General features: G+C 54.2%; 6 protein-coding genes across 6 annotated transcripts; 4 read left to right on the top strand and 2 right to left on the bottom strand.

Moving 5' to 3' along the window:
* Positions 1–56: 56 nt before the first annotated feature.
* EV422DRAFT_47627 (uncharacterized protein) lies at positions 57–2,152 on the top strand. Its single transcript, XM_053067258.1, has 8 exons — positions 57–231; positions 294–319; positions 436–622; positions 683–850; positions 916–1,238; positions 1,308–1,460; positions 1,544–1,670; positions 1,736–2,152. Exons 1-8 carry the CDS (start codon positions 145–147, stop codon positions 2,048–2,050), a joined length of 1,386 nt encoding a protein of 461 aa, XP_052925606.1. The 5' UTR covers positions 57–144; the 3' UTR covers positions 2,051–2,152.
* Positions 1,859–4,934, bottom strand: EV422DRAFT_47648 (CwfJ C-terminus 1-domain-containing protein-like protein). Its single transcript, XM_053067259.1, has 5 exons — positions 4,502–4,934; positions 4,167–4,431; positions 2,896–4,100; positions 2,661–2,816; positions 1,859–2,589 (listed from the first exon to the last, which is right to left on the bottom strand). The coding sequence occupies exons 1-5, from the start codon at positions 4,706–4,708 to the stop codon at positions 2,254–2,256; spliced, it is 2,169 nt and encodes a 722-aa protein (XP_052925605.1). The 5' UTR covers positions 4,709–4,934; the 3' UTR covers positions 1,859–2,253.
* Positions 4,499–7,128, top strand: EV422DRAFT_47601 (major facilitator superfamily domain-containing protein). The gene is made up of 7 exons (XM_053067257.1): positions 4,499–4,854; positions 4,907–5,016; positions 5,088–5,133; positions 5,208–5,253; positions 5,345–5,457; positions 5,538–5,620; positions 5,698–7,128. Exons 2-7 carry the CDS (start codon positions 4,912–4,914, stop codon positions 7,000–7,002), a joined length of 1,698 nt encoding a protein of 565 aa, XP_052925604.1. The 5' UTR covers positions 4,499–4,854; positions 4,907–4,911; the 3' UTR covers positions 7,003–7,128.
* Positions 7,086–9,225, bottom strand: EV422DRAFT_528576 (uncharacterized protein). The gene is made up of 4 exons (XM_053070288.1): positions 8,751–9,225; positions 8,393–8,676; positions 7,786–8,112; positions 7,086–7,721 (listed from the first exon to the last, which is right to left on the bottom strand). Exons 1-4 carry the CDS (start codon positions 8,809–8,811, stop codon positions 7,419–7,421), a joined length of 975 nt encoding a protein of 324 aa, XP_052925603.1. The 5' UTR covers positions 8,812–9,225; the 3' UTR covers positions 7,086–7,418.
* Positions 9,226–12,159: 2,934 nt separating this feature from the next.
* EV422DRAFT_496298 (ammonium transporter AmtB-like domain-containing protein) lies at positions 12,160–13,793 on the top strand (the record flags this gene model as incomplete). The annotated part of the gene is made up of 3 exons (XM_053067866.1): positions 12,160–12,417; positions 12,487–12,717; positions 12,792–13,793. The coding sequence occupies 3 exons, from the start codon at positions 12,160–12,162 to the stop codon at positions 13,791–13,793; spliced, it is 1,491 nt and encodes a 496-aa protein (XP_052925602.1).
* Positions 13,794–15,621: 1,828 nt separating this feature from the next.
* EV422DRAFT_528567 (uncharacterized protein) lies at positions 15,622–16,576 on the top strand. Its single transcript, XM_053070287.1, has 3 exons — positions 15,622–16,015; positions 16,107–16,176; positions 16,266–16,576. The coding sequence occupies exons 1-3, from the start codon at positions 15,815–15,817 to the stop codon at positions 16,307–16,309; spliced, it is 315 nt and encodes a 104-aa protein (XP_052925601.1). The 5' UTR covers positions 15,622–15,814; the 3' UTR covers positions 16,310–16,576.
* Positions 16,577–18,487: the final 1,911 nt, after the last annotated feature.

The following is an 18,487-nucleotide window of genomic DNA, read 5'->3' as shown; positions in this document are numbered from 1 at the left end:
CAATTTCATACGAAGTCGCTGTCAGAACTAGGATGTGGAAAGCCCGCTCGGTCCCAAAAGGATTTGCCCAGCATCGAAAATACTTCAGAGCAGCTGCGCCATATATCCTTATCTTCCGTCTAGCAAGGCTGTTCTTGTTCTGATATGTCTGAACAAATCGCCGACTATTTGACGCATTATCTCAGCTTGTGTGAGGAGAAAGATGTGTTCGTGGTGCCATCGCTACGACGGGTATGTAACGATTGCTAAGACATGTTTGTTGTTCAAATTCCTCATTACTTTCTGTCGGATAGATGCTGGAGAAGGCAACTGATGGAGGGTAAGAACAGCTCATGGATTCCAAGTCAAGTCAACCGTACTGACGTTGGTTCTGCACCGACCGTTCTACCTCTCCTCCTGATGAATCCTACGACATCATATTACGCACGATTTCAGACCAATCCCAGACGCATTCAAGCTAAACGGCAACCAACCAGATCTCTCCTACACCCGGCTGTCAGATAGCTACATCCCCGTCCTCCTCAAACCGCTAGCTCCATGCGGTGTCGCCCTACGCGAACTCGACCTGGGTTGCAATGAGATTGGGGATGAAGGAGCTAAGAGTATTGCAAGCTGGTTGAAGGTGGGTAACTATACTGCAGGAGTACGTTGTGGTGAGTCGGCACTAACTCCTTATGGATAGGAAGACGTGACGCTGGAATCGCTGAACCTGCGGTACAACAATATCGGTCCGCAAGGTGTCGGGGCGATCGCGCAGGCGTTACAGATCAATGAGGTTTTGCGGAGTTTGGACATGAGCGGGAATGGAGCGAGTGAGGAGGGTGGGATGGAGATGGCCAACATGCTGCAGGTGTGTACATGAAGAATGAAGTTCGCCTTATTACACGAATCCTCACACATCTTCCCCTCTCCCAGCTAAATACCAGCCTCGAAGCCCTCAACCTCGCCCGCACCTACCTCACCGCCACCGCCCTCATCGCCCTCAGCACGGTCCTGCACAACAACACCTCGCTCATCACCCTCAACATCAGTAACAACTACTCTGCACGGGGTACTACCTTCTCCTCGTCCGTGGCGGCGGATGTGATGCAGCACGTCACGAGGATGCTGGAGACTGGGAACTTCACGCTGAGGAACGTGGCGTGTGCGAAGATGAGGATTTGTGATGATGATGTGGTTAATGGGTGGAGTACGGCTGTGAAGGCGAATTTGAGGATTGCCGAGTTGGATTTGTCGAGGTTTGTTGTAAATCGAACTTTGTTGGATTCCAGCCACGAGATTGACGACGGGATGTCATCTACCTGCAGCAATAACATCACGCGAGATGGCGGAGTAGCATTGTTCCGAGCAATGCATAGCCATCCGGCGCTGGTCGTCGTCAAGCTGAGCTCATGCTCCATCAAAGACGAGGGAGCGGATGCCGTGGCCTCGATGTTGGAGAACAACTACGCATTACAAACGTAAAAGAACGATGAGCACAGCTCGGGACAACAATGTATTTGTCTACCACCTGCTCCTGATCTAACGCGGAACTCTACTGCAGCCTCTGGATCGACTACAACGGGATCACGGGCAAAGGCCTCCTAGCCATCGCAAAATCGCTACCCAGGAACCAATACCTGCGCCGGATAGCGGTGTGGGGAAACAAGTGGGATGTGCCTGCCTGCGAGGTAAGACAAGCCTCCCCCTGCTCTCACGTAGCGCTCGCTCTTCTCACACAACCTATGCTACGTAGGCATGGGCAGCACTGATAGGCGGTCCCCTAGTCGACGTAACCTACGACGACGATCTGCACGGGCGGATCGTCGAGCCCGGTGAAACCTTCCCGCAAGAAGGCCGGCGGATCATCAACGTGCAAGCGAAAGGATCAGCACAAGCCGCCGCGGAGAAGCATGGCAGTAACGGCGCTCTGAATCAGCATCAGTCGCCGGTGAAGACAGGGCAGGCTGCGCAGGTCAAGCAGCGTTTTGTGCAGAGAGATGTTGATGTTTCGTTTTATGCGGTTGAGGGGGTGGTGCATGTTGCGAGGAATGAGTCGGGGGCGACGTGAATGTGACAATATAGAAGTTCCGGGTATGGTCCTCAGATAGACGAAAGTATTGTACTTAATGGCGACGTGCATGAGGCTTTTCGCGCCAAAATGCGCCGACTCTGCTGCTGAAGTATGGCCCATTCTACCCTGCCCGTGATGTTGTAAATGGAACCCGATGATCCCCACCGTGTATGCGTGCGGAATCGGCAGATCGCGTACGTTCAATAAGCCCCACCCTCCAACATCGCCGTCCAATCATACCCCTTCCACTTCTCTAAAAACCACTTCATTCTCGGCGCATGGTCCTTCGGGTTGATCCACCTCGGGCGTCTCCACTTATCCGGCGACAAATCCAAAAAGCTCGCAATAACCTCCCTCCCAAACCACTCGTTCCAGTTCTCCTGGTCCTCGATGACGTGGCCCATCCCGCGGTTGGGGTCGAACCAGACGTGGAAGTAGGGGAGGTTCTTGACCATGGAGCGGCGGAAACCGTGTTTGGAGGTGTCGATGAGTTTGCGGTGCTGGGTCCATTCTTCGTCTGCTGCTAGGATTGCTTCCTATGGTGGCAATGTAAGCATTGGATAAGGGTTGGAATTACAATCGGAGGGCGAAGGAAGGGTCAGCGTACCTTGTAGTAAGCAGGGCAGTCCTCCCAGTTGCTGAGAGGCACCGGAATACATTCGATCACCGTGTGCTTATGCCATTTGAAGTTTATGACCTGCTCCATGAAGACAACGCCTTGCTTCTGCGCGGCAAACATTTGTAGCAGACACTTCTGGAAGTTCTATGACAAGATAGGTAAATGTAAGCATATAAGGAAAAATACGGCCCATTAGCGCACGAAGGAAACCGATGATACGAACCCGAATCTCATCCCAAGTCTCATCATCGCATTCCAACGTCGTGAGAACGTGATCGATAGGCACAATGAGACAATGACCCTGCACCATATCAACCACCTCCGGCAGCGCAAGATACGATTTGATGCCGAGCGCGACGATGGGCGCCTTCGGCTTTTCCCCTTCATGATAGCAATAAGGACATCTAGCCACCGCCTTCTCGTGTTTCTGGAAATCGCCGATCGCGATACTCCTCTTCTGCTGTTCGGTCGTCGTTTTCCGTTTGGCGAGATTATCGATGTTGTCGTCCATGTAGTCGAGGTTGTCCACGTACGTGGCGTCTTTGGCGATCCGATCCGCCATGTGGGCGTCGAAATCGTGGACTCCGGCCATCTTCTCCTGCAGAATGAGGTCCGTCAGACCTTGCTTGTCTTCCTCTGTGCCGTAGCGGAGGCGGTTGCCCTGCGCGTCGTGAGTTCCTTTATCCACTTTCACCCGTTTTCGCTGAGGACCTTGGCTCGTAGGCGTGGACGCGCCTGAGCCGATATCTTGCAATTGGCCTCTGCTATCGACTGCTGAAAGCACAACGTGGCTTGCGTTGTTATCTCGCCCTCCCTCGGCTCGTTTCTTCTGCAGTTCATATTCCGCTTCCAATTTCGCTGCATTGGGAAGTCCCATCAGCTTCGCTTTCAAAACTTTAGAGTTCAGGGCATTAAGCTCGTTCTTCGAAAGTATTGCCCCCTCCGCTTTGCCTCCAAAAGCGGAGCTGGTCCCCGCTTGTGCGGGTGGCTTTGCGGCTGGTATCGGCACGACCGCCGCTGGGATGACAGGAGTGCCGCGAGACTGGGACGCCCAGCTACTCTCTCGGGAAAGCTCCACCTTCGACCGTTTCGACGACGTATCGCTCCTGCTATCATCCGCCGGCCGCTTTCCGGATGCCCCATCGTGCGGCGGTCGCTGAAACGATGAACTAGATCTCACAGTAGGTCTGTACGGGATATCTCTCCCAAACTCATCCTTCTTCGAGCCGCCTGCTGATCGGCGGTCGTCCAGGAACGCTCGTTCCTCTTGCGCGTCGTGGAAATCCGCCAGGGAGCCATATCGCTCAAGCGCAACCTCCTCTAGTCCCCTGCTCTCTTCCGCAGCCGTCTCCAGGACACGCCGCAGTTTCATCATCCTCCAATTCGAGCCGCTGTCGCCAAACTCGTAGCGTCGTTTTGGAGCTTCTGCTTCGAAATGGTCACGAGTTAGCATGGGATTAGCTCTGTGATTTCGAACAAGTCGCACTCGCGTACCTTGTGCAGCCGTCTCCTTCCCTGTTGGCGGTATCCCATCTCCTCCGCTCGCGAAATATGGATTCAGCTCTCTCTCGGAGCGGATAGCCAACCGTCGCTTCTCCTCTTCTTCCCGCTCAACGTCCCTATCCTTCTTACGAGGAACGACCATCCCTCGTGTCCCAGAGAAGTCGAAGCCCTCGAACGGCGCTGCCATCCAGTCCTCGCGTACAGCGGCTGCTGGTGTTGGTGCTAGAGTTGCGATATCTATGTCCGTAGCTGGTGCCTGCTGCAAAGGTGTCGAAATGAGTTCACAACCTACATAACCCCCGGTGTGAAATGCGTCTTTCACTTACACTAGACGACCCGGGCGCTACTTTCTCCAGCCACTCATCCGCACTGCTCCCAGACTCCGAGCCAGATGGTGATCTAGACCTCTTGCCCTTCGTCTCCTTCCGGTGCTTCTTGTCCTTCTCGTCGCGACCATCCTTCTTCTTATGCTTCTTCTTGTGCCTGTCGCTTTTGTCCTTGCCCTTCCGGTCGTGGTCCTTATGCTTTCCCATAGTGCCGAGGCTCTCCTTTCCTGCTCCGAATTCAGACCCTTCTTGGAGAGCTCTGAAAAGGACCAATTCCCAATGAGCTCACGCGTGGGAGCCTTCCAATACTTCCTGCTCCGCAAACCACTTAGCTCCGCGCTCCAGCGCTCCAGGTAATTTCTTCACCCGGAGCAACGATGCCCGGAGACTCATCGCCCCCCGCAGAAAGGATGCCCCTCCTCTCACCCACCACCCAGGCCGCCCGGCCGCCTCGTACGCTCCCCCAGCTGCTCCGCGCCCGGAATGTCTCGTTCGCAGCGTCTCTGCTTTCCATGGTAGGGGTTCTCCATGGTTCGTTGCACTGTTGCTTGGTGGGCTTCTAGCTTACCGCTCTTTGGTGCTTTAGGTATGCGGAGGAACACTATATCTCTTCTCGGCTTACAGTACAACACGTAAGAGCCATATGTTTGTCGGGAATGTTACCAATTTTCGAGGCCTTGGCTAAAGGGCGGAGTTGCGATATCAGTGGGATACACGCAGACGCAGACAAACCTGATAGCAAGTAGCGGCGGGTAGGTGGGTGCCGTTTCAGGAAGAGCTGGCGACTGATCGTGTAACTGGTCATTCGGGAGGAGAAGCTCATGCGTTCATGCATATTCCCAGGCTCGGGATATATCTCTCAGCTCCGATCATGGGCGCTTTGACGGATAGATATGGACCGAGACGGACTGCGACGCTGTCTGCGTTTTGTCTGTTTTCGGGATATGGATGCATGGGTAAGTTGGGGAAACATGCCGTTCCGACACACACGCTGTTGGGGGAAGAAGCGGCTCACACTGTCCGTTTTTGATGCTAGCATTGGCGTATAGGGCGTCTCTGTCTGCGGCGTTGATGGCGATCTGTTACGCATCTGTGGGACTCGGGTCTGCGGCGGGCTATGTATGTACATACTGCGTCACTAAGCCGCTGTTCTGCCAAATATGCATGGGCTCACCACTCGTATCGGTTCATTCTAGAACGCAGCTTTAACAACAAACGTTCGCAACTTCGACCCACGCATGCACGGCCTAGTCGTCGGAACATCCGTTTCCCTCTTCGGCCTGTCAGCCTTCATCTTCTCCCAACTCAGCAAACTATTCTACTATCCGGTCGCTCAGCATTCAGAGGCCGTGGGATCCAGTAGCGGTCCGACAGCCATCGACACTTTTGGGTTCCTGCTTTTCCTGGCTCTCGCGACTGGCGGGGCAAACCTGGTCGCTTCGATGGGGTTGCAGGACGTGTCGAAAGAGCTTGGGAGGGCTGTAGTCGGGACGATAAGCCCTGGGTCTATGGGGAATAACTCGACAGAATCCAGCGTCCTCATCGGGGAAGAAGACAGGCAAAGCGACTCAGAGCCAGACGACGAAGGAGCAGCCGCAGCCGAGGTGACAACCGCACCCACCTCCCTCTTCCACCGCCCCGACGCCTGGATCCTCTGGCTCGCCTTCCTCAGCCTCAGCGGCACCGGCCTCATGTACATCAACAATATCGGCGCAATCATCCTCGCCCTCTCCCCGCCGCACACCACCACCACCCTCCTCCCCCGCGCCGTCGTAACCAACTCAATCGCATCAACCCAAGCCCACCACGTCTCCCTCATCTCCATCTTTAACTGTCTCGGCCGTATCACCACCGGCGTAGCATCCGACGCCGCATATTCCCGGTACGCTACCCCCCGGCTTGTCTTTTTGCTGGGTGCAGCGGGGGTCATGTTTGTCGCGCAGGTGGTCGTCACATTCCTACCGGAATCCATCACCTTGTCAACATCAACAGCTACGCTTATACCCCCAACACACCTCCTAACCCTCGCAACCACTCTGGTCGGCTTCTCCTACGGCTCCCTCTTTTCCACCGCCCCCGTGATCGTCTCCAAATGGTTCGGGGTAGCCGGGTTTGGAACCCATTGGGGTTGGTTCCAGTGGGGGCCGGCTGTCGGCGGGCAGGTGCTGAATATGGTTTTTGGGGTGGTTATGGATTCGAGGACGCCGAAATCTGCCGATCATGCTGATGGGACACACAATACATCGAAGCAGCACCCGCAGTGTACAGGAACCCACTGTTTCCGCCCGGCATTCATCCTCTCTGCCTCCCTCACGGCGTTTGCGATTGGGTGTTTGGTTGTGTTGTGCGTTAGGAAACCGTGGGCGGCGCAGGGGTATGATGCTGTGCCCGCGAGGAGGGGGAGGAGGGATGGGGGGAATGAGGTGGATGCTGGGGGAGTGGATAGGCGTAGTGGGGGGAGGATTAGGCGTATTGTTGGGGAGGAGGTTCCTGAGGGGTGAGGGCGAGTGAAGAAAGCTGGTGATCATGTCCATATCTTTGTGGATGTCCTTTGAGTTTTGATGAATGTGAATTATTTCTGACCCTTGAGCCCCGAGAAAGAAAACCCACAATATGAGACTGAAAAGACCGTGTATATTGATTACATTGCGGATGGGGTATGCAGAGAGAGGGAGAGGGAGATCTATGTACGAAGAAACCAGGATGATGGACTATGTAATACAGAAGAGATACGGCGGAATGTACTATATGGATGGATGCACTACGCTCGATGAGAGAGGGAGAGAGGAGGGGGTGGAGGAAGACACGCCGCGTTGAGAATGAGACCAAAAAGAGAGAAATAGATGAACAGCTGGCCCTTTCTCCACGCACACGACAAGCGGGTACGACGTGGGGGCGGCGAAAGCGAGGAGACCTCCTAAACGCCACCCCTCTCCCTCGCCTCCATCTTCTTCCTCCTCCTAACCGCCGCCGCCGTATCCTTCCTCCCACTCCCTCTCCCTTCCTCCCCCAAACTGGACACCGGACTCGCAATCGCCGAATCCACCATGAACTTCACATCCTCGTCCCCCTCCACATCAATAATCTCGTCCGGCGCCGGTGTCGGCAGTGTAGGGTGATTTCGGCCAATGCCTTGTGAGAGACAGGTGGTGCAGTACCAGGAACCCTTGGGGGGTGTTGTTAGGCCAACGCAGGCGTAGTGGAACCATTCGATGGCGCACTGATGGATGAGGTTAGTTGGGTCGTTGTGGTGAGAGGAGATCGGGAACGGAAAAGTTACTTACGCCCTGGTTATCACAAGCGACCATATCCCCATGCGAGACCTGCTGGCAGATACAATACACCTCCTCGTCTTCCGACGTTCCCGTCTTCATCCCCAATGTAGCCACCCCGACCGCGACCTCGGGTATGGTTTGTGGGACCTCCAGCGCGACGGACTCGGATTTTTGGCGGATACGGCGCCGGGAGGGCGTGACCCCGATGATGTGGGAGTCAGTTTCGCTCGTTGTGCGTTTGCGTTTCCGCGTGGATGTGGAGTGCGAGTGGCGCGCGGCTTCTTCTTCTTCGAATTGGTGCAGCGCTTTTTCGAGGCGGCTGTAGTGGGATGTGAACTATTACGAAAGAGGGAAAGTATGATCAGTGGTTGGTTCGACGGTTGGATGATTGGATGATTGACATCGCGACAAGGAGGTTGTGTGAGGGGAAGCATTGCGCCTTTGGCGCAATGTGGTGCTCGCTTCGCTCGCAAAAGATCTGACGCTCGCTGAAGCTCGCTAAATGCCGTGTTAGGAGCATTGCGCTTTGGCGCAAAAAACTCGCTTCGCTCCGTATTACAGCGGACTCGCTCCGCTCGCGCTCGCTATCGGTCGCAATTCGCTCTCGCTCCCCTACCTGATCCAACACTCTCTGACTCGCCTCCAACTTCCTATCCGCCTGCTCGACCGCCATCTTATAATCCTGCCGATACCCCACCAAGGCCCCTCTCGCATCCTTATCCGCGCCAATAATCACCGGCGCGCCCTCGGCCGACCCCGCCGTCCGTCGCTGCTTCATAATCGCGGAATAGGACCGTGAGTTATGCCGCATAGACTCGACCATGGAGTGGAATTTCACGTCGAGGTCTCGCAGGACGCTCATGTTGAAGGCGAGCTCTGAGGGGAGGTTTCCTATCGCTGCTGAGAGATCGGGATGTTAGATTGTGTGTCGGTGGTGGGATTATTGGATGGGGAAGTCCCATTTTCATACTCACATTCCAAGTATTCCGAAAGAAACTCATCGGGGCTTCGAGGATTTTCAGCCACGGCCGTCATTTTTCTCGATTATTGACCTTCTATATACAAGCTTTGCTAACGATAGACTCCAGGAGGGCCAGAGGTGGGGGGAAGCGACTTCCAATCGAGTAGATGTGATTTTTTAGTCGCTCGGAATAATCGGGAGGGCAGAAACTGTTAACGGGTGCCGGGATTTGAGCGTCGGCTGAGCGTGGGATATTTTTGGGGAGGTTGGAGAAGGGGGATAAAAACAGTGGCTGGCGTATTATGGGAGGGTAGGTATTAGTATGCTGTGTTTCTGGATTATTAATAATGTCTTTGTGTTTATGTGTCGACGAGAGCGAGCATACAGCAAGCGGGGGTGTCAAGTAGTTTTTTTTCCCAGTGGGAAAACTCGTTCTCTGAAACGGTGGGCGGTTATGGGGAGGGGGAAGGGGAGACGCCCGACTGGCAGGTTGTTTGCACGAGGCGTATTCGGTTGTTACGGACAAATGATGAGAAAAGAGACACGCGCTCCGTCGCCCGTGGTGGCTGTGCCCACTGCCCACTAAACAATCTGCCCGCCTTTTCATGATGCCGTCAATTACTAAGCAGATTGTGCCGTTTCCGACAGTACGGCTTTCGATTTCGACTCGGAGCAACTCAGCAGCGCCAGTCGTCATGCTGTCCGTTTTGGATAGCTGTGATGGCATCGCCGCGTCTGCAGTTTTGTATGGGAAGGAGGGGATCGCATTTTGGAGGCATGTCTGTGTCTTCATAATGCATATTCCAGCCATCGTCAAGTCTTTCTTTGCATTCGTCAGGGTTTGACTGGGGATGCATGCCACCGTTGTATCCATTTGACAGAGCATGCCGGTGAAGAATTGGGGATGGCACAGATTTTTTCCTCTTGTTGCACGTCAATGTCCCCCTGGGTTTGCCAAGATGCCGATGGGCATTCGGGAGGAATTCTACGATTGCCTGTGATGCATTCCACAGTAGTGTGGAGACGACGGGTTTACATGCATTCACATGGTGACTCTGCAGTCCAAGCAAATTGCCCTTCGAGAGGGCAGGCGCATGTCACGCACGGTGCCATATCGTTCCTGCATCCCTTTTGTGTACAGTACGGCATCCAAGAGATGGTCGGGTCATGCGCTAAGACTCATTACCACATGTGCAGGGCGGAGGAAAGCATTCACAAATGCCAATAATCCACAAATCCAACACAAGTGCAGATTATCTCCCAGTCAACCTTCCCAGGTCCGTTTGTCCGTCCTTTCAGGTCTCCAATATACAGTCGGCTGCCAAATATCTGGTTACGACGCCCCAAGGACGCATCATTCCGAACATGGCCACCGGCTCAAGTTCCAGACCCCCATGCAAACCCTCTCAGCACGACCGCTAGCCCATGGCAAGACTGACAATAGCCCATGACTTCTGGGATCCACAGGAAGCTCGGCGAACCCGTCGTAACCAGATATCTGGCAGCCTACTGTAGTTTCATCTTTCCCAACCATCGTTTTCGAGAGCCTGGCGCGCCTGCTCAAGTTGTATATATATGGTCTCGGAAAAGCGGAACCGCCCAAATGAGCGCTCGAAAACGCCCGAAAGATACCTATCATCACGGCGAGCGCTCGGTGCGTTCCGGCTTTTCACTGTCTTTCCAACACGACGTCGTGGCCACCTTTAATCATCGCTGCTAGGACGGCCTGCTAGGAAGGACACCCGCGGTATGAGTCGATCCTCACATTTGTTGTGCGAATGGCGATGTCGGCCTCTCTCGATACCACGCATGGTTGAAGTGCCAACCCTGCATCGCTCTTGCCTCGAAGGCCGTCCTCATCCACTATACCCCACCTCGATCGATGCCCTCATCGTCGGTGTGGTAGCGACGAATGATGTGCTGCATGCCGGACGGATATCATATCTGCCGCACGAAACAAAATGTAGGACTAACAGGCCCCAGCGTCCCCAAAAGAACACTGAAATCGCGTAAACCCTGCCCCGGAAAAACCACCGCCCGACAAACATGATAACCGATCCGCTTTCACATCTCGATCACCACGTTCGTAGAAACGGCAGCCTCCCGATGCAAGACCTGTAAGTTCGAAAACACCTTTGCGGGCTTTGCTGTTGCTCTGTTGTCTGGACCATCCGGCCACGGGGAGAACCACCTCGAGAGGTGGGTCTCGGACGCGGAAGGCAATTTGCAAAGCGTGGTGTGGAGACCTCTGGCTCAGCTGGAAGCTGTATGCGCCCCTCGCTGGAGAAGCTGTTGTTTTCGGACGGGTTCGTAATCGTCCAGGTGTCGAAGCAACTTTTTCCCACGCAATCTAGAGTGACAATCCTATCTCCCAGCCTGCAATCCAACGTCCAGCACTGGCGACGTACAGTAAAGACAGCAGGACATGCTCTATGCTTGTCTCTGGTGTATTTCTCGTGCGTCTGATGTCCAGATCGTCGTGTTGGGCTATTGTGTTGGGACGCATTGGAGTGAGATTTCCGAGACCTGGGAGATCAGATGGGAAAACCGAGGTTGAGTGGCGCAGCAGTCGCAAAGGTCAGCGCACGTCACGTGAATGCGTCCATGTTTATTTCTTCCGACATTTCCCGAAGCCCCACACGACCCCTCCGTTTGAGGGGGGCTTGGACATAAAGTTGTTGACACATGCAAAGGGGTTTGTGGAATCAGGGAATCGATGTCCGAACTACCGGTCTCGATTGTGCGTATTCATCAACCGGGGGTGGTACCTCGAAGATGTCTTCGCAGCGCTATCTCTGTCTCCGATAAGAATCACCGCCCCTCTTTAATCGCATTATCGCTGAGCTTCAAAACAAGAGACATTATTGGCAAAGCATGTGCAGGTGGAACCGTCACCGTACAATCGGCGTCTAAACATTTACGCAGGTTTCTGTTATGTGTGTTACCATTTGTGGGGGAGACGGCCCATCAGAGATCTTTGATCTCCTACTCCCGTTGCTTGTGTCTGTGGGGGTGGCGTGGGGGATCTCGTATGTTTTGCCCTCCATCTCATCAGGGCTGGCCCTTCATATGGCAAGTGCATAATGCAAGTGCTGATTCATGGCGTTTGTGGGCTGCTGCCAAACCCAGAAACGCGCCCAAACCTTCTCCAGAGTCTCGCCCTCCGCTTCGGTCCGTATCCCTGTTTCCTTATCCGGCCCGCAAAGTATATAAGCGCAACGGCCCCATTGCCGGAACCCGTCCTCAGCCCTTACTCCATACACCTGTGCACATTCCTTTTGGTTTGGTAGCGACTTTAGTACGAGGTTCGCAGTTCGCTCCTCTTTTCGAGTCTCGAGCATCGCGTCCCTCTCGGAGTTTCCCACCGTCTCGCAATCACCACCACAAATTCCCATCCTCAACTCGAATAACCCCACCCCACCATGTCCTCTCTCAACCTGACCGACGGCACGGCCGTCACGGTCGCCGGCACGGCGTTCCAAGACCCTTTAACAAACGCTGGGGCGACACCTTTCGTCGAGCACGGATACGCCTCAACGGGGTTCATCATTATCTGCACGGCCCTCGTCTTCTTCATGACACCCGGTCTCGGTCTCTTCTACGCTGGTCTGAGTCGCGTGAAGAACTCGCTTTCGTTGATTATGATTAGTATGCTGGCCATGTCGATCATTACTATCCAGGTAAGCCTCGAGGACCGCGTTCACCCTCCCGAGAAACCCTTTTCTGATCATCACCCTTTCTTCAATTAGTGGGTCCTGTTCGGATTCTCATTATCATTCTCGGAGACGGGAGGACGTTTCTGGGGTAACCTTGCTCACGGAGGCCTCAAGGGTCTCGGTGCGGACGCTCTTCCATTGACCGCGCCAACAATCCCCGGCATCTTGTTTGCTTTGTACCAAATGCAGTTCGCGACCATTACCGCTGCTCTGATTTTCGGATCCGTCGCTGAGCGTATTCGATTGCTGCCAGCTATGCTCTTCGTAAGTTGAACTCTCATGGGCTTATGCTTCACCTTCTAGCCGATCCTCATCTTTGTCCCTCCATTCACTTGCAGATCCTGTTGTGGTCGACATTCGTTTACAACCCCGTCGCATACTGGACATGGTCCGCTCGTGGATGGCTCAAGTCGCTCTCCTGCATTGACACGATCATGGACACCCCATGTGGTGTCGGCGCTCTTGACTTCGCCGGTGGAGGCCCGGTCCACATCGCTTCCGGTTTCGCCGGTCTTGCTTACTGCCTGATGGCCGGCAAGCGCAAGTTGAGCGACCACGAACCATTCAAGGCGCACAACATGACCAACGTCTTCCTCGGAGTCGGACTCCTGTGGTTCGGATGGTACGGATTCAATGCCGGAAGCGCCGTCGGTGCCACCCCTCGTGCGGCCATGGCTGGTCTCGTCACAACCCTCGCTGCCGCCTCTGGCTCCCTTTCGTGGATGGGGTGGGACTTCTTCCGCCACGGCAAGCTCTCCGGTCTCGGCTACTGCTCTGGCGCCGTCGCCGGTCTCGTCGGAATCACTCCCGCATCTGGATTCGTCGCACCATGGGCTGCCATCATCATCGGCGCCGCATCCGGTGTGTGCTGCAACATGGCCTGCCGTCTGAAAGACCACTTCGGTTTCGACGACTCCCTCGACGCATGGGGCGTCCACGGTATCGGAGGCATCGTCGGCGGTGTCCTGACCGGTTTCTTCGCCCAGCAATGGGTCGCTGCGCTTGACGGCGGCGTGATCGCCGGGGGCGCCGTCGACGGCAACTGGAAGCAGATTGGGTACCAGCTCGCTGGATGCGTTACCATCGCGGCATGGTCCTTCTTCCTCTCCCTCCTCATCTTGTTCATCCTGAACAAGATCCCCGGCCTCCACATCCGCCCCGGAGCCGACCACCACGAGCACGGAAACGACATGAGCGAGATGGGCGAGGTCGCGTACGAGATCATGATGGCCAAGGAAAACGCCACCGCACACTCTTCCATGCCTGCGGCCCCCGAGAGGACGTTGTCGAAGGCCAAGCTCGACACGCAGCCAACGGAGGCGACCATCTCTGTTCAATAAATGGACACTTCCCCGCCTCTCTCCTTTCCTCGTCATGAAGTAGCCTTATACCATTTTGTTGCCTTGGCACATACACATCACTTCTAAATAGCCGCGTTCGAGGAGAGGAAAGTCATAAAACATGTAGGGGACAGTTAGAAGGGGAGAGTAAGAGATCTTTAGAAGAGTCTCCCTCTCGAATGTTCTTCCCCCCTTTTTCTTTTTTGAAATTTTGTAGTGTGGAAAGCCTGCGTTTCCTTCTGTGTTTGAAAACATATTTTGCCAGTGTGCATTACCCAAAAGGATTCCTTCGTGCGTTGCGAAATCTGGCTTCCTCTGTTTGTGTCGATGTTAGTCTTGGCGAAAGAGATGGGGGAATCTCGGACGCTCAGGCTGTTGGCCGGGGAGATGGAGGCTTGGAAGGCAAAGATGGGCGCTGAATTTGTAGCTTATTGGCATTTGTGCATCAAATCTCATTCCGTCCTGCGATACAGAAACGATCCAGAACACTGGCCACGAACGTGACAAAGAGCCTGAAAAGAGCCCTTGTCGGAGAAAGCTCGTAATGGCTTCATATCAGATGTACAGTAGCAGCAGGACTTGCTCCGAGTTGAATTCGGGCATGCTCGTATTGGATTCACATGGTTTTTTGAGCGACGGGCACGACGGTGTTATTTGAGGTCATGGGCACGGCTACCGTATGTACGTCCCCGTAGTAGAACTTCAACCAGCCCAATTGCAGCATTGCGCAAGGAAGTTTCCGTTCAAAGAGTACATGAAGTGCATGCCGGTGGGGAAGGGGGCTGCCCTTCAGGAACGAGGGTCGACGCACAGAAGGAGACCTGGTCCTCATCCCGTCGTCACTTCTTTGCCAATCCCACCGGGATAATAAGGTTGCTCGAATTTTACGTACGTACCCGACACTTATTTTCGGACGGGCGCGATGGGGACAGATTTTCGGACATCCAGGAAAGAAATGGGACCATGTCCAACTACACATTCTTAGAGCATTCCCGAGCCTGGTTTACCTGTGCCATCCTGGGAAGATCGTAAGCGACTACATCGGCGATGAACGGTATATGCCATGGGCGAGGGAAGGTCATCAAGAGGTAGGTTCCGAGACAGTTGACGTGACTGTGCCGAGGAACGAAATGTGCGATGACATGGTGCCCTGACTGCGAACCGACGTGGAGGTGCAGTGGCGATGGGCGATAAGGAAGTGGTCGGTGGGGATCGAGACAGAAGAGGTGCTTCGTCGTTGTTGAGAGGTGTTTCATGGGGGACTTCTACAAGTTCCAGTGACACCTGTATACGACGACTGCGCCGAACAGCTTGAGCGATGCCTCTAAATAGGTGCGATGGCGAAGGGTGGGTCTCGAGCAGGCTCTCTGAGGAAAGGCGAGGTGGTCTGCGAGGTGGTCTGCGAGGTGGTCTGCGAGGAGAAACAGTAAGTACTGACTGGAACTAGAAACAGCTCCTATCCGAAGCAACCGAAAGATGGTCCTCGCCGAAGGTTGAAGAATCGATCGAAATACGTAGATAAGAAGAGAGCCCAAAAGTCAACATCGGCGAACAAAGATGCCTCGGCCTCTTATATGCAAGCACAGCAGCAGCAGCAGGAGCCCCATGCATTCTGTTGCGCGGATTTCTGAGTAAGGGCATATTGTATGTGCGACCTTCCTCGCGGTCTTGGGTCCAATCACATCCAACAAGGGCTCTCTCTTTCTTCAATAAGTCGCGCGAACGGCGGTGAGTCACCTCCTTCAAATTGCGATGGTCACGCGTTTCCCTATATGATTGGACGGCTAATAGGAGTTTGCTATGGGGCGATGGGGGGGGCTCTCTCCTAGGCCCGCCTTGGTCGCTCCCCTGCTAGCGCGTATATAAGAGACCCCACTTAGTCGCCCCAGTCTTGCAGTCTTCCCTCCTTCCACGCCCCATAGCAAACTTCATAGCACGCATCCATCCATCTACTATCTACTAGTAGCAACTTACTACTACCACCCTTACCCGTACCTTACTACCAACTACCTATCCCAACTATGCCCAAGGCAAAGACTGACAAGACCGCGACTCCCAAGAAGCCCGGTAAGTACCAGAGCTTCCGCAAGATGCTCGCCATCGTGCACATTCCCGCACAGCAATCCCCTATCTCAGTTCACTGGTCACCACTTGCTCATCGTCTCCTCCTTACCTATGCAGCTGGCAAGCGCGGTGCCTCGCCTTACAACTTGTTCATGAAGGTACGTTGACGCGTCTAACTACTTCGTCGTCGACTGCCTGCTCTCAAACACACATGCTCACATTTCCTCATCTTCCCCACCCGACTCTCAGACTGAGCTCGCCAAGGTGAAGCAAGAGAACCCCAACATCGCCCACAAGGAAGCCTTCAAGCTCGCGGCATGTAAGTATCATTGTCCCTCCTCGGCACCGCGACTCCTCTATCCCTCGAACACGATGCTCATTGTTTCCCTTTGTCTTCGTCACTCTCAGCCAACTGGAAGAACTCGCCCGCAAACCCCAACCGCGTCAAGTAAACTCACCCTACACCAATCCTTCACCGTCCGGCGCTACTCAATCATACCTTCACCCTCGCAATCATCACCGCCTTTTCGTAGCGTCCCGTCGTTCTCTTTCCGTTTTTGATCCCGTCGATAGCTGCAGGGGGCTGGTTTTTTTCTCTCTCGTTCTCGCTCTCTCACCTCCCCCCTGCTTTGGCGCGTGGCTTTCGCCGCGAATGAAAAGATCAATGGCTCTGTACATACATGTCTTCTGCGCGGAATACATCATTTTCAGAAAAATCATAACCTGTCGTGGCCTCATTTCTTATTGTGTGTCGTTGATCGCCGTCCTCTTGCAATACTGCCCGAACCATGCATCTGTTAGCGGTTGAGTTTGAGACGGTTACTTGCTTTGCATCGCCGCCTGAGAGAAACAGGTGCGAGCCAGCCATATGTCGTAAATTCCACCCTTCAGCGGACTCGGCGTGAGCGGACGACGTACCTGGACATTGTTGATCGAAGCTGCTTGGCATCGTTGCGTTCATCGCAAGTCAGTGAGAGGAAATGAGTGGTCTTGCAGTGCTCTGATAATATGCGAAGGAGCTGTTACCACACCCGAAACATCTGATGTAGTCTCCGTCAAAATTTGCAATTTGACCTGCATCATCGGAGTCTTGATAGCTGAAAATATAGCGTCAATCCACAAATCAGCTCTCGATTACTTATGGCTTTGTATCATGCATGATATTGGATATGTGAAAACGATTGTGTACTACAATATACCAATGTATATGCTGTCTCACTGATAACTGTGTGCCCCTCGCCCACAAAACGCATATCCCTTGCAAGCGATGCCATACAGCGACTCAAAACAATAATCTCCGCTACCCTCGTCGTATTTGCTCATCTCTCTGATCACCGTCAAGTGCCTGCGGCCAGTTACTGATCCAATGCTGTAAGAAAAGAAAAAATGTCAGGGACTCCGCCGGCGTTTCATCCGGAAACGACGGCGGTACAACCGCAAGTATCCTTCATCCAGAAAATGGAACACTGCCATATGCCTGGTCGTTCCTTCAGAAGATCCATAGTTTCCAATGTCCGTATGCATGAAGATCGAATCTCATCCAAAGGTTCCCTCGTATATTCATTCGGTCATCGTCGTTTGGTTGGGCTAAGGGGCCCCTACTTCACGGCTCAATTGGTGAAAGTGACCCAAATTGCATCCGATAGTTACCCCTTACTAAGAGGTCCCATCGTACGCCGACCTGAGTTGATGCCCACGGTATCGATGATGCTCATATGGACCTTCCTAACATCCGTTAATCTGAACGGCAGCAATAGCTGCACCCTCGTCTGAGTCCGCGGGGCAACTACGGGGCTCGATAGCTCATCGGAGTGGAAAGCACTTACAGATGCGTCTGGACGTGTCGGTCCCTGATGAGGTTGGTGTGATATTCTCGGAGTGAAGGCGCTTGGGTTGTGATGATTGATCTGCGTCAGGCTTCAAGTCCGACGTTCGAAGCCCCCATCGACGATCTAATTTTTTGCTAGGGTATCCGTGGCCGTGTTACGCCATCGACGGCGGTATGGAATAGGATCTGCACGGCGTTGTTGCGTCACAATGCTCGAGAAACGCAGACAACTCGTCATCCGTGTCACGGAGCGATGACGAGACCCGCTTCATTGGGATCATTGGCGGCAACTCATGGCTTCGACTGGGTAGCTGGGCTATCGTGCGCCCGGCTCAACGAGCCCGCCTTCACGCTCGCCCTTCGCTTGTCCATGTCTCCATTCATAACCCGACCCCCCTCACCTTGATCCGTGCATCGGTTGTCGAACTCGAAGTCACCGTGCCGGTGATGGGAATAAGGATGGCAGCACCTTCCATATGCCTCTTCATAACCATGTCCAAATCCCGCCCAGCTCAAGCATCAGTTTGTGCCTCATACCGTTGCGTTTCCGTATGCGTCGGATGATTCCGGGGCAACTTGATGCCAGACTCTTCTGTAATTTCTGCACTGTGTGGCCATCAGGGCACCTAGGAAGCCGGAAGTTGCCCAGATAAAAGTGGTCCGGCGCGAAAGCGAAAGGAGGTGCGTCGGCAGCCATGTCGTTGCAAGGGCGGGATGGACTGTCTCCGTTCGGTTCAGAAGGCAACGGAAGGTGGAGGACTGGTTTGTTGTGAAGGTTAGGAGTTTGCGAAGTGCTGGCCCA

This window comes from Fimicolochytrium jonesii (assembly GCF_025526975.1).
Source record: "Fimicolochytrium jonesii strain JEL569 chromosome Unknown EV422scaffold_11, whole genome shotgun sequence".
NCBI classification, from domain to species: Eukaryota; Fungi; Chytridiomycota; class Chytridiomycetes; order Spizellomycetales; family Powellomycetaceae; genus Fimicolochytrium; species Fimicolochytrium jonesii.
The sequence above is the reverse complement of the archived record's forward strand: the minus strand, read 5'-3'. Positions and strand labels throughout refer to the sequence as shown.

Coding starts and splice junctions, on each gene's coding strand:
- EV422DRAFT_47627 (XM_053067258.1), top strand. CDS start 145: ATGTCTGAACAAATCGCCGACTATTTGACGCATTATCTCAGCTTGTGT. Junction 232..293: donor TGGTGCCATCGCTACGACGG/GTATGTAACGAT, acceptor TCTGTCGGATAG/ATGCTGGAGAAGGCAACTGA. Junction 1,671..1,735: donor GGGATGTGCCTGCCTGCGAG/GTAAGACAAGCC, acceptor TATGCTACGTAG/GCATGGGCAGCACTGATAGG.
- EV422DRAFT_47648 (XM_053067259.1), bottom strand. CDS start 4,708: ATGGGAAAGCATAAGGACCACGACCGGAAGGGCAAGGACAAAAGCGAC. Junction 4,432..4,501: donor TAGCGCCCGGGTCGTCTAGT/GTAAGTGAAAGA, acceptor CCTTTGCAGCAG/GCACCAGCTACGGACATAGA. Junction 2,590..2,660: donor ACTGCCCTGCTTACTACAAG/GTACGCTGACCC, acceptor TTGCCACCATAG/GAAGCAATCCTAGCAGCAGA.
- EV422DRAFT_47601 (XM_053067257.1), top strand. CDS start 4,912: ATGCCCCTCCTCTCACCCACCACCCAGGCCGCCCGGCCGCCTCGTACG. Junction 5,254..5,344: donor CTGATAGCAAGTAGCGGCGG/GTAGGTGGGTGC, acceptor GCATATTCCCAG/GCTCGGGATATATCTCTCAG. Junction 5,458..5,537: donor TTCGGGATATGGATGCATGG/GTAAGTTGGGGA, acceptor TTTTGATGCTAG/CATTGGCGTATAGGGCGTCT.
- EV422DRAFT_528576 (XM_053070288.1), bottom strand. CDS start 8,811: ATGACGGCCGTGGCTGAAAATCCTCGAAGCCCCGATGAGTTTCTTTCG. Junction 8,677..8,750: donor TCTTTCGGAATACTTGGAAT/GTGAGTATGAAA, acceptor CCGATCTCTCAG/CAGCGATAGGAAACCTCCCC. Junction 7,722..7,785: donor TCGCTTGTGATAACCAGGGC/GTAAGTAACTTT, acceptor CTCATCCATCAG/TGCGCCATCGAATGGTTCCA.
- EV422DRAFT_528567 (XM_053070287.1), top strand. CDS start 15,815: ATGCCCAAGGCAAAGACTGACAAGACCGCGACTCCCAAGAAGCCCGGT. Junction 16,016..16,106: donor CTTACAACTTGTTCATGAAG/GTACGTTGACGC, acceptor CCCGACTCTCAG/ACTGAGCTCGCCAAGGTGAA. Junction 16,177..16,265: donor AGCCTTCAAGCTCGCGGCAT/GTAAGTATCATT, acceptor CGTCACTCTCAG/CCAACTGGAAGAACTCGCCC.